Raw genomic sequence first — 12,533 nt, 5'->3', positions numbered from 1 at the left:
TGGTCATGAGAGCAACATTGAAGGAAAGGTACTTATTTCAATTATTAAAGGCAAATTCTTTTCGTGCATTTTGTTTCTCGTAGATTTTTTTAAAAATCAGGTCTGCAGCTGTGTTGAATTTTTATGCCGCTTGTTCCAACCAGGTCCATCTCAGAAAGAGATCTTGGTTACACTTCCCAACTTCCAGTGCACCCTAGCAGTTAGCAGATCATTGACATCAGATCATTGTGTGTCAAGGTCAATGATTTCATCAACTTTCCTCTGGAAAGCAGTCAAGAAAAGCTTTCCTTCAGCGGAGTTGCAGGATTTCCAGGGCTGAATTTACTGCACTCGTGGCCATACATTCAACTGCCTTCATGAATGGAAACGGTTACCATTCCATGAATAAAATTATGCATGTGAATGCTTGTTGCTTGGCAGCTCCCATGACACCTTCATGTTGCTGCAGTCGACGGTGCCAGATTTATTGGAAGGGTCAAGGAGATTACAGAAATGGCTACTGGAGGGCTAAGAATACGCTCTGAAGCTCGGGCGCCACGGTGTCACCCGACAACAAGGCCTGAGGGGCAATAAAATGCAGCTCCGACTTCTGAAAGAGTCACAATGGAGCACATCTTTGGCATGTTTGAGCTGCAAGTCTGTGGCTTGGACACATCTGGAGTGTTACAGTGCAGCCCAACAAGGTCTCTGATATTATCGTCTTCTGTGTCCTGTGTTGGGGTCTCAACTATTCACCGTATTTATTAGCGCCTTAGATGATGGGGTAGAGAGCCACACTCCATGTTTGCCAATGTCAAAATGATGGGCGGCACTGTGAAGAGTGTGGCAGGAAGCATAAAACTACAAAGAGATATTAACAGATTAAGTGAATGGGCAAAATTGTGAGAAATGGATTTCAATGTTTGAGCCACTTTGGAGCTAAAAAGGATAGATCAGAGTGCTATCTAAATGGTGAAAATCTAGAAACAGTGGAACTTCCAAGAGACTTCGGAGTCCATGTGCATAGATCATTAAAATGTCATGGACAGACACAGAAAATAATCAAAAAGGCTATTGGAATACTGGACTTTATATCCAGAGGACTAGAATATAAAGGGGTAGAAGTTATGCTACAGCTATACAAAGCCCTGATTAGACCTCACCGGGAGTACTGTGTTCAGTTCTGGGCACCACTCCATAGGAAGGATATTGGCCTTGGAGGGAGTGCAGCCTACCAGAATAATACCCGGACTCCAAGGCTAAAGTTATGAGGAGAGATTACACAAAACTAAGGTTGTATTCCCTGGAATTTAGAAGGTTAAAGGGTGATTTGAGCAACGTTTTCAAGCTATTAAGGGGAACTGATAGGGTAGGTCAAGATAAACTATTTCCACTGGTTGGGGAGACTAGGACCAGGGGGCATCATCTAAAAATTTCAGGAGTGAAGTTCAGAAACACTTCTACACGCAAAGGGTGATAGAAGTTTAGAACTCTCTTCCACTAGGTCAGTTGTTAATTTTAAATCTGAGATTGATAGATTTTTGTTAACCAAAGATTTTAAGGGATATGGGCCAAAGGTATTCATATGGAGTTAGGTCACAGATCAGCCGTGAACTAATTGAATGGCGAAACAGGCTCGAAAGGCTGTATGGCCTATTCCTGTTCCTATGTAGAGCTTTGCGCTGTAAAGGGAATTAACCATGGAGCAGTAAGGAGACGAAAGGCAACAACATACAGAAGTTGATGATGACGACGCTAACCATGGGACAGATAGAAATGCATGTACAACAAGTGGCTCAGTTAGAAAAACAACATTTAGTTAGATGTTTTAAGAACATAAGAACATATGAAATAGAAGCAGGAGTAGGCCATTTGGCTCCTCGAGTCTGCTCTGCCATTCAATAAGATCATGGCTGATTTGATTCTGGCCTCAACTCCACTTCCCTGCCTGCTCCCTATAACCCTTGACTCCCTTATCATTCAAAAATCTGTCTATCTCCACCTTAGATATATTCAATAACCCAGCTTCCACAGCTCTCTGGGTAAGCGAATTCCTCAGATTCATGACCCTCTGAGAAAAGAAATTCCTCCTCATCTCAGTTTTAAATGGGCGACCCCTTATTCGGAAACTATGCTTCCTAGTTCTAGATTCCCCCACGAGGAGAAACATCCTCTCTACATCTACCCTGTCAAGCCCCTTCATAATCTTATACATTTCAATAAGCTCACCATTCATTCTTCTAAACTCCAATGAGTATAGGCCTAACCTGCTCAACCTTTCTTCATAAGACAACCCCTTCATCTCAGGAATCAACCTAGTGAACTCTCTCTGAACTGCCTCCGATGCAAATATATCCCTCCTTAAATCAGGAGACCAAAACTACATGCCGTACTCCAGGTGTGGTCTCACCAAAGCACTGTACATTTGTAGCAGGACTTCCCTATTTTTATACTCCATCACCCTTGTAATAAAGACCAACATTCCATTTGCCTTCGTAATCACTTGCTGTACTTGCATGCTAAATATTTACGTTTCATGCACCAGGACCCCCCCAGATTCCTCTGTACTGCAGCATTTTGTAATCTCGCTCCATAAATAATAATTTGCTTCTTTATTTTTCCTACCAAAGTGGATAACCTCACATTTTCCCACCTTATGCTCCATCTGCCAAATTTTTGCCCACTCATTTAACCTGTCTATATCCCTTTGCAGATTCTTTTATATCTCCATCGCTCAACAGTTATCTCCATTGCTGCCTGCTACCCTTGTGATTAGGTTGAGCGTCACATCAACGCCTATGAGCACTATTTTATTTCTCCCTAAACACTTTAATGTTCCTCTTACCAAAAGGATTAGCAGGCCACATTCCAGTATAAGAACATAAGAAATAGGAGTCTGCTCCGCCATTGGTCATATCAACCTTTATTGGCCACGTCAACTTTTATTAACCATTTATAGTGCAAGGTTCAGGAGTATTTTGCCGTGGCACTTTCTCTTGGTGAAAGCATGTGGTGTGTATCTTCAATTTCCTAATTGCTCTTTCTAAGTGTTCCCCAGTGGGTGGAAGAAATGAAGTGAATGGCTGCTGGTTGTCATTGTCTAGTAGGGATAGAGGTGGCCACTATCTCTGCACCAGGACAGCTCATGACTCTGCAGCGCACTAGAGCAAATGAAGCATTGGCTGCATGAGCCAATGGCCTGGAAATCCCGGCCTCCACGGGTCTGTACGAAGTTTCTATAGACCCGGGAAGACATCGGAAAAGCCGATGATCCGCCGATCGGGAGCGAGGACATTTGCTTGGGCAAGATTGTGGGATTTACGCATGGAATACAGTACCTGATTGGCTGAGCAGTCACACGTGACTGCATCTTCAGCGTGGGAACCCTCCGGACGGGAGCGCGCTTCCCAGCGCAGGAAGAGAAGGCCTTCCCACCAGAATCCAGGGCGCCTCCGAGACCACCAGGTAGATCCGTAAAAATTCTCCGGTAGGAGGCAATTGCCTGCGGGAAGCCTCCGACCGGAATTTCAGGGTCAATATGTTTGGAAGGACATTTTCAACAATTTGAGTGGGGCGGCAAGGAGATTCGGTTGTGGTGTTGCATTGGTGTTCTTGCCAACTCCTTTCATCTCCCTGCTATTGGGTGCTCTTTTTCTCAGGCTGCCTGCAGGTCTATGTCGAACTGACTGGTGTGCAATAATGAGATTGCTAATCCCTTTCTGATGGGTGACTCTTTGACAGGAATGGGATGAATTTTAACCCCCAAAAATGGGTGGGTAGGGATTGGGTGAGATGGTAAAACTTTTAAAATCTCAAAACATACCCCAACCCACCCACTTTCGGGTTTAACGGAGGCGGGACAGGGAGACAGACAGTCCACCCGCTCCCAGGAGGTGGGTTGGCAAATTAAATATTATAATGAGGTTGGCAGCCTCCGATTTAACCTGATTTGCAGGTTTAACCCTGGCCAGCCGGGTTTCCCAGGCCTCGGGAAACCTGGCAGCTGTAGGGAAGCAAGGACAGATTCTGGGAGAAACTAAATGCTTTTACAACACTGCTTGTGGGCCAGGAGGAGCAGGGGTGATACCTCCCAGTCCTCCCAAGCACGGATCGAACCCCCAGCATTCTGTCTGTAACTCACTCAGGTGGCCATGCAGCACTGAAAGACTTACGTTTATACAGCGCTTTTCATGACCACCGGACAACTCAAAGCGCTTTAAAGTCAATGAAGTATTTTTGGAGTGCAATCACTGTTGTAATGCACAGATGTGGGTTGTGGCCTGTCCCATGGATGCACCCAAATACAGGCTGCTTAGCACACTTCAAGTGACTCCATAAAGCTCAACATCAGTGCATTTCTAAGCAGGCTCGGCAGCTGAAGAAGCCACTCAAGATACCCCTCTGATTTGTACTTCAATCTGCAGGAGTCTGTCTTGCTGGGATGCACTGGCAGGTTGTGTCTGTTGCAGGGCATCTGCACTTGCTCCTTTTTTAATTTGTGTTCTGTGCTTCACCAATGTTTCCACCTCTACTCTAGCAAGCACAATCACTGTTGAGCCGTAGTGAGGTGTTGCCTGAGGATGTATATTGTGCTTTGCCACCTCCTCCTTCTCCATCTTGAGCAATTGGAGGAGCTTACTTTAAAATGCTTCCAGTGAGATGTCCCTTGAAATATTGCTTCACCTGGCAGGACACTGAGTGTGTGAGGGAGTGAAGGAGTGAATATGGAAGTAAGGAATGAAAAGCAAAGGTACTGGATATTAGTTTGGGGAAAACAACTAATTCACCCTCCGTCCAATCGTTTTTATTGCCTCCGTACCCAGAATCTTGCTTGCCCTCACCTTACTTGGGGTCAAAGGGCATAACTTTATTGACCACACCTGCACCCCCTACCTGTCTGCATGTACTGCCTCCATGTTATGTGCAGCCATCTCCGACAAGCAGATACAAGAGGAATGTGAAAGAAATGTAACACTTGAGTGCTCAGGACAATAGCCACCTATGTGAACGTGCAGCATTAAGGCACTTTCTGTTGGCATAGTAATTACTTGCCAGATTTTAGAGATGACAAAGTCAGCACCTTGATATAGCTACACGAGACAGCTCCAAGTAAGAGCATAATCATGACTGTGCATTGATCTACTGGTGTGCGTTGTGCCTGTTTTTCGGGTGTAAAATGAGTGCAACAGTGACCAATTTAGCAGCAGTGGTACGGCCTGCGGCCAATCTGTGCAGGAGTTCGGCATACTTCTAAATTCATTGAACCTACTTTTTAGATGTCTCGAGCGGCCACCTAAAACAGGTGTTTGGCCTCTGCCGCATATGTTAATTAGGGGCCTAACACTTTTTGAAAGACCTCGGTGCAAAATTTGTTTCTCATGAATGGGGCAGGAATCGGGCCTGCCCGGCTCAGGATTCTTCAGCAGCCAGCTTCCTGTGGTACCAAGTGGAGCAGGTGTGCTTGCCCGACAGCACAATCATTGCGATGGCCCCCCCCGCCAACCATAGTCGGCAGTGTACGAACTGCCTGTGGAGACATGACAGGTGGCGGCAGCTCACGCATAAAATGCTAATGAAGCCCAAGGCCCAAACTTGTGCCTGCCTCGGTACTCTTGGTTCGTGCTGGCTCTGCATGGCTGGCTCTGGGCTCAAAAACTGGTCTCGACAAAATTTTACCCCATGAACTTTTGGCAAAATTTCCTGCAATCTCAATCTGTTGTGGTGTGCCGAGTTTCACAAGCCTGCCCGATTTTAAGACGTTCTCACCTATTTGCACATTTCGCTTATGCAGGCCACATACTTTATTTCTTACCTCCTCCCAGGACCAGCCCATGGGCAAGACTGGATTGGTGCACTTTGTTACCTCCATCCGCGCTGCCTTCTTTTACTACTGAAGGATGACCTTCTGCTTCGAATAGAATCATCCTTTGCCCTAGGATCTCCAACACACAAAAGGTTACTGCACAAGATAAAAGTTCACGGGGTTGGGGGTAATATATTAGCATGGATAGAGGATTGGCTAACGAACAGAAAACAGAAGGTAGGGATAAATGGTTCATTCTCGGGTTGGCAATCAGTAACAAGTGGGGTGCCGCAGGGATCAGTGCTGGGACCCCAACTATTTACAATCTATATTAACGACTTGGAGGAAGGGACTGAGTAACATAGCCAAGTTTGCTGACAATACAAAGATGGGAGGAAAAGCAATGTGTGAGGAGGACACAAAAATTCTGCAAAGGACATAGACAGGCTAAGTGAGTGGGCAAAAATTTGGCAGATGGAGTATAATGTTGGAAAGTGTGAGGTCATGCACTTTGGCAGAAAAAATCAAAGAGCAAGTTATTATTTAAATAGAGAAAGATTGCAGGGTGCTGTAGTACAGCGGGACCTGGGGGTACTTGTGCATGAAACACAAAAGGTTAGTATGCAGGTACAGTAAGTGATCAGGAAGGCCAATGTAATCTTGGCCTTTATTGCAAAGGGGATGGAGTATAAAAGCAGGCAAGTCTTGCTACAGTTGTACAGGGTGTTGGTGAGGCCATACCTAGAATACTGCGTACAGTTTTGGTTTCCATATTTATGAAAGGATACACTTGCTTTGGAGGCAGTTCAGAGAAGGTCCACTAGATTGATTCCAGAGATGAGGGGGTTGACTTATGAGGAAAGGTTGAGTAGGTTGGGCCTCTACTCATTGGAATTCAGAAGAATGAGAGGTGATCGTATCGACACGTATAAAATTATGAGGGAGCTTGACAAGGTGGATGCAGAGAGGATGTTTCCACTGATAGGGGAGACTAGAACTAGAGGGCATGATCTTAGAATAAGGGGCCACCCATTTAAAACTGAGATGAGGAGAAATTTCTTCTCTGAGGATTGTGGATCTGTGGAATTTGCTGCCTCAGAGCTGTAGAAGCTGGGGCATTGAATAAATTTAAGACAGCAATAGACAATTTCTTAAACGATAAAGGAATAAGGGGTTATGGAGAGCAGGCAGGGAAGTGGACATGAGTCCATGATCGGATCAGCCATGATCATATTGAATGGCAGAGCAGGCTCGAGGGGCCGTATGGCCTACTCCTGCACCTATTTCTTATGTTATATGTAGCACCTCATTGATGACTGGGGCTGATCCAAAGCGGAAGCACACCTTGGGAAGCCCTGATCTTGCGGCATTCCCAGCATGCCGTGTATTAAGCATTAGAAGCCCTTGAAAGAATTTTTAAGTGAACTGATCTGCATTATCCGGCGAGACCAACCTCTTGCTCCCAATGCAAGCAGTGCCCCATGTGCAGTGATCCCAGTGCAGCTGTATCGGCCCATTATGTTCCAATCCTCGTTTTACATTAGTATTCAGCGATTCTCTCAGCTGTTACAGGTACATTTCAAAGTTGCTTACATGAACTTAAATCTTGAAATGAATCATTCAATAGAATTCTAGTATTTAAAATATTACTGCATTCATATTTTTTGTGATTTTTTTCATGTATTTTAAGGTTACAGGTTATGTAGAAAATGTAACATATTGTTCTTAGAGCAGAGAAGAGTGAGGGGAGATGTGATCGAGGTGTTCAAATTCTTGTGTCTGGACAGAGTAGATAGAGAGAACCTGTTCCCTTGGCAGAAGGGTCAAGAACCAGAGGGCACAGATTTAAGGTGATTGCCAAAAGAACAAAGGCATCATAAGAACAAACTTTTTTATGCAGCGAGTTCTTAGGATCTGGAATGCTCTGCCTGAAAGGGTGGAGGAGGAAGATTCAATCACGGTTTTCAAAAGGGAATTGGATAAGTACCCGAAGGAAATCAATTTTCAGGGATACGGGGAAAAGGCGGGGAGAGTAGGACTAGCTGAAGTCCTCTTGCAGAGAGCTGGCACGGACACGACAGGCCAAATGGCCTCCTTCCCTGCTGTAACCATTCTGTGGTTCTATTTAACGTTGGCGTTTTAAAAAAATATCTTCCACAATAGGTATCGCTGTTTTTGAATAACTGATTTTGATACTGGATGTAACTCACAAGATCTGAGTTGGCTTATTTCCCTCTTTCTTTTGAAAGATTGCACATGCAATAGCCAAATGTGATGCGCACTTAATTGAAAACCTCTAAAGCCATCTGGTCTCATGTGGTCCTCTCCTTATCCAGTGGTTCCTGCCTTCATTTGCATTTTTGTATATCACATGATTTGAGTTTTACAAATTAAAAAAATGGACATTATAGGCCCGACTTTGCCCGTTCTTGTTGGCGTGAAGCCTGAGCGAGTTTGAGGCCCTGGCCTCATTTACATACCACTCGCCGGTGGTACGCGTGCAGGAAATCGACCAGCTCCCACCTTGAGCCGGCAGACTGTTGGAGTCTGGGGGATGGGCCTCGGATGGGCTAGCAGCAGGCTGTACTTTTTTTGTGGGCCTCGGAAGAGGACTCCTGCTTTTCATGGTTCCGCCCCCAAAAATGTTAACATTTCCTGGGCAAATTTCTGAATGGCCTCCAACAGACCTTGTTGAACAAATTCTGATGTGTCTGGCCTGGTTTGATGCTAATCTTGATTTGCAAGAGGCAGCACAAAGATCTGTAAGCAAAATGGAAATTTTAAAATGCATATCTTCAACAACTGCGAAGATATCTATTATCTATCTTCAATATGTATATCAAACATCTGGAATAATGTTAAATTAAACCTAACTGATAACTGGTGATTATTAATTTTAGGATGTTTTGCAACAGTTTGTTAACTTTTGTTTAGTGAATGAATGAATGGATCTGTAAAAGTTTCTCAATTAGTAATTGAATTATTCACATTAATGAATGTTCATTGTGCATTTGACACAATCATTGCACTCTGACCTTGCACTCTGACCTTGGCGCACCATAATGAAATGTGAATGTCCCAAACCTTATTGGAACCTGATACAGAGGTCTGCCAACTAATCTTGTGCATTAATAAAGAGAACTATAATATGGAACCTTACAACGAATGCTAGGGTAATACTTGTGATTTTAAAAATGGACAAAAACCTTCAATGAGGCTAATTACTGTTATCCGACTTAACCATGCACACCAAGGCAGCCATTGCTCTCGTAAATGTATTCCTGTCAGAAATTATTCCAGCCGTTTGCGACTCCAGCCACATGAATACTAATGTTCTAAATTTGTGTCATGCTGTGACTTATGCTCATTTTCCCCTAATTTATGGTTCTTTTTTTTTAGGGCATTCTGCAAGATGTGAAAATCATCTTGATGCCTAATGGATATATAATACAGTGCCCAAATCTTAATCGCAGTAAGTACCAAGTATGTTCCTTCCATAATAATACCTGTCAGACACAACACATTACCAAGCAAATGAACTTTGTGGAAATGTGAGTGAGTGCAGGAAAACCAATTTCAAGGCGTGTGTCCAAGCTTTTACATAAAAAGAGAAAATATTAAAAAAGGAAACTGCAATATGTCTCTTTGAAGGCTTTAATTGCGGTTTTATTCCTACTGAGATTTCCTGCTGTGTGTACTGAGTATATTTGGTAGAAATGCCAACTGAGCAGTTTAATTTTCAATGTTTAATTTCTGTCTCTATTACATGTCAAGCACTGTACATGACCATGATTATTGCGTTCTGAATTACTATCAATTGTTTTTGTTCTTGACCTCAGCTTGGTTCAGTTGGTAACAAGCTCACCCTCCCAATCGGAAGGTTGTGCGTTCAAGCACCCACTATGTACTTGAGCGAGGCTGACACTTCGGTGGAGTACTGAAGGAGCGCTGCATTGTTGGGCATGCCTTCTTTCAGACATGACGTTGAATCGAGAGCCCGTCTGCCAGCTCAGGTAGACAGTAAAGATCCCAGGGTGCTAGTTGTGAAAGGGCAGGAAGTTCTGGCCAATATCCACCCCTCAACCAGCACTGCAAAAAGCAGCTCAGTTACTCATTTCATTCATGTGCTGTTTGTAGGACCTTGCTGTGCTCAAATTAGCTGCAGTATTTTCTTACATAACAGTGACTGCACTTCAAAAATTAATTGATTGGTCGTGACATGCTTTGGGACATTCTGAGGATGCGAGAAGCTATTATATAATTTCAAGCATATGCATTATTTTCTTTCCTTCCTCAGAGTGGGTGTATTTACCCTTCTGAAGATGGTTCCATTTAAAAAAAAATTGTCATTCTTGCCACCTTCTTGAAAAACTTAAATGTCGGTTATGTGCCGTGCTAAGCAAGATACGAATAACTTAGATTTTTTAAATTTAGATCAGCATGCTCTCATGACATCAGTGGCAGTACTTTCAGGATCAAACAAACAAGCTGAGCCATGAAGCTTGCATGACCTTAGGATGTCCCAAATGCTTTACAGACAATTAGGTACTTTTGAAGTGTAGTTGCTGTTGTAATGAAGTCGATCATTAATTTTACAGATATATTTTTACTGAAAATAACAAAAATAATTTAAAAGCACACAAGACCTAAATTTGAAAATAATGAAGGGAATTGATTAGATGGACGTAGATAGGAGAAGCAAGGGATTGCGCTCACGGGCAAAAACAAGCCAAACTTATAAAGATTCCCCCCACCCCCATCTGTACGAAGCCTATTGCCACCAAATCAAGCTATGACTATGCAGAGAATTTGATAGATCCCATGGTTTTGAGAAAAAATATGAAGTTGTAAGCTTGGGTCTCAGAAGAGAAACTGGACTGGATGGTCTTTTCATATCTCTGAGTTCTTCCAGTTGTTTGAAACGTTGTGAAAACTGCGAAGCCTACCTTTCCTGTGATCATCAAAGTGGCTGCAAAGGTAAAACAGGGCTTAGTTTTTCCACATATCATGAATTTTTTCTCCGATGATTTTCTGTTCGTTGAATCAACATCATTGTCACAATCTGAGCTGAGATTTGGAGAGCTGGTGGGTGGGGACAGACGCTGAGGAGAAAGAGCAACCTCACTTGAGAAAGTAGGCACTCTGGCCTACACCAAAGCTCTATACCGGGAGAGAGAAGCTCGGAAGTTACGGTATTAATTGTTGGCATACCGATATTCAACTGATGTTCTCTCTCTCTCTCTCTCTCTCCCTCTCCCTCTCCCTCTTATTTTGGCGGAGCAGTTGGCCTATTTATTTGAACAGGGATTTGGCTCTGATAAAACAGTGGAGTGGAATTTCAGGCAAATTCACTACCCATTCATGAATCAGTACCTACCAACCATGCCAACGACCAGTGTTTTGGGGGCTACGCCGTGTGCCAGGGTTAGCTGTCAAAGATTGCCACGTCTTGCACCACCAACCCGTGGCCCTGCTCTCACCCGAATCTGCCTGCTAATGGAAGCGATTCCGGCTACTGCATACTGTGGATGGGAATTCTCGCAAGAACAAGCATTTCCACCTACAGGGTCAAGTTTTGAGACTGGCTCCCGTGAGCAACATGATTCGGGTGGGAGTGGTGCCAGGGGGGAAACTACTGGAGAAATAGATGGCAATAGAGGGAATAAAAGGAAGGGGAAATGGGAAGGAAGGAAATGTCTGGGTATAAATGGGAGCAGAAGCTAGCAGTAGTGCTTTGGGGAGATGGGGGTAGAAACTGGGCATGGCAATTGGGGGTGGGGAGAAAGAAAAGTGCCAGACTTTACTGAAGTATGGGGTGCAAGAGTGAACGGAGGCATGGGAGGGGCTCGGGTAGGGAAGCGTACCAATACTAACTAGTGGTGGAATAGCTCCAAGTTGAACTGAGGAGTTGGAGGGGGAAAGGAGTACCAACTTGAATGTGGGGGTGGGGGTAGAGGGAGAAGAGTGTCAGCTTAAATTGAAGGAGGAGAGGGTGTCACTCTGAAAGAATAGGGAGTTTTGGGTACAGAGTCTTTGAAGTGGGTCTGGAAGGGGTAGACTGCCTCTCTGGCTTGGGAGAGTGACTGTTGAGGTAACTCTTGGCAAATTGATGGCCTGATGTTTAACAGTTGTACGTTTAATCTTATTGGGGGGAAAAAAACAATAAAACAAGCAATTATGAAATATTAAAATCTATAACATAAACCAGATTTAATCATTTTTCACGTGAAATTGCAACATTTTCTGGGTTTTCCTCAACTCTGTTGGAAATGCATTGCCAATTTTCTGTCTGAAACTTCTGTATTGGCTCCTTCAGGCTATCATGCACTTAACAGCAACAAATATAGGAGGCGAAATTCCCCTGTTGTGCACCTGTCGGGGGTGGGGGGGGGTTCTGGGGAGGGGGTGGGTGGGAGTGGGGGGGTCTGGGGAGGGGGTGGGGTGGGAGTGGGGGTTCTGGGGAGGGGGTGGGGTGGGAGTGGGGGGGTCTGGGAAGGGGGTGGAGTGGGGGGGGGAGTGGGGGTGGGGGGGGTCTGGAGAGGGGTTGGGGGGGGGGCCCGGGGAGGGGGTGGGGGGCGGGGGAGGGGAGGGGTGCTAATGGGGTGCAAACCCTGTTTTTTGCTGGGGGTGTGGGGGGTTGGGGGGGGTTGGTGTGTGTCCTACCGGCTCCCGCGAAATTGTACGGGAGTTAGTGACATCATCATTGTGCGCAGCGACCCCTTTCCACCCTGTGGTAGATATTGGCCTGCGC

At 44.7% G+C, this 12,533-nt stretch overlaps 1 protein-coding gene across 1 annotated transcript in view; it reads left to right on the top strand.

Annotated features, from left to right (window-relative positions):
* LOC139280163 (protein kinase C-binding protein NELL1-like) overlaps positions 1 to 12,533 on the top strand; it is a 1,006,941-nt gene that overhangs the window by 112,777 nt on the left and 881,631 nt on the right. Inside the window, exon 6 of the mRNA XM_070899716.1 lies at positions 9,182 to 9,254. Within this exon, the coding sequence (XP_070755817.1) occupies positions 9,182 to 9,254 (73 nt within the window). The remainder of the gene's footprint in view (positions 1 to 9,181; positions 9,255 to 12,533) is intronic.

This window comes from Pristiophorus japonicus, chromosome 14 (assembly GCF_044704955.1).
Source record: "Pristiophorus japonicus isolate sPriJap1 chromosome 14, sPriJap1.hap1, whole genome shotgun sequence".
Taxonomy (NCBI): Eukaryota; Metazoa; Chordata; class Chondrichthyes; family Pristiophoridae; genus Pristiophorus; species Pristiophorus japonicus.
Note: the sequence above shows the minus strand (reverse complement) of the source record. Positions and strands in the feature narration are given on the sequence as shown.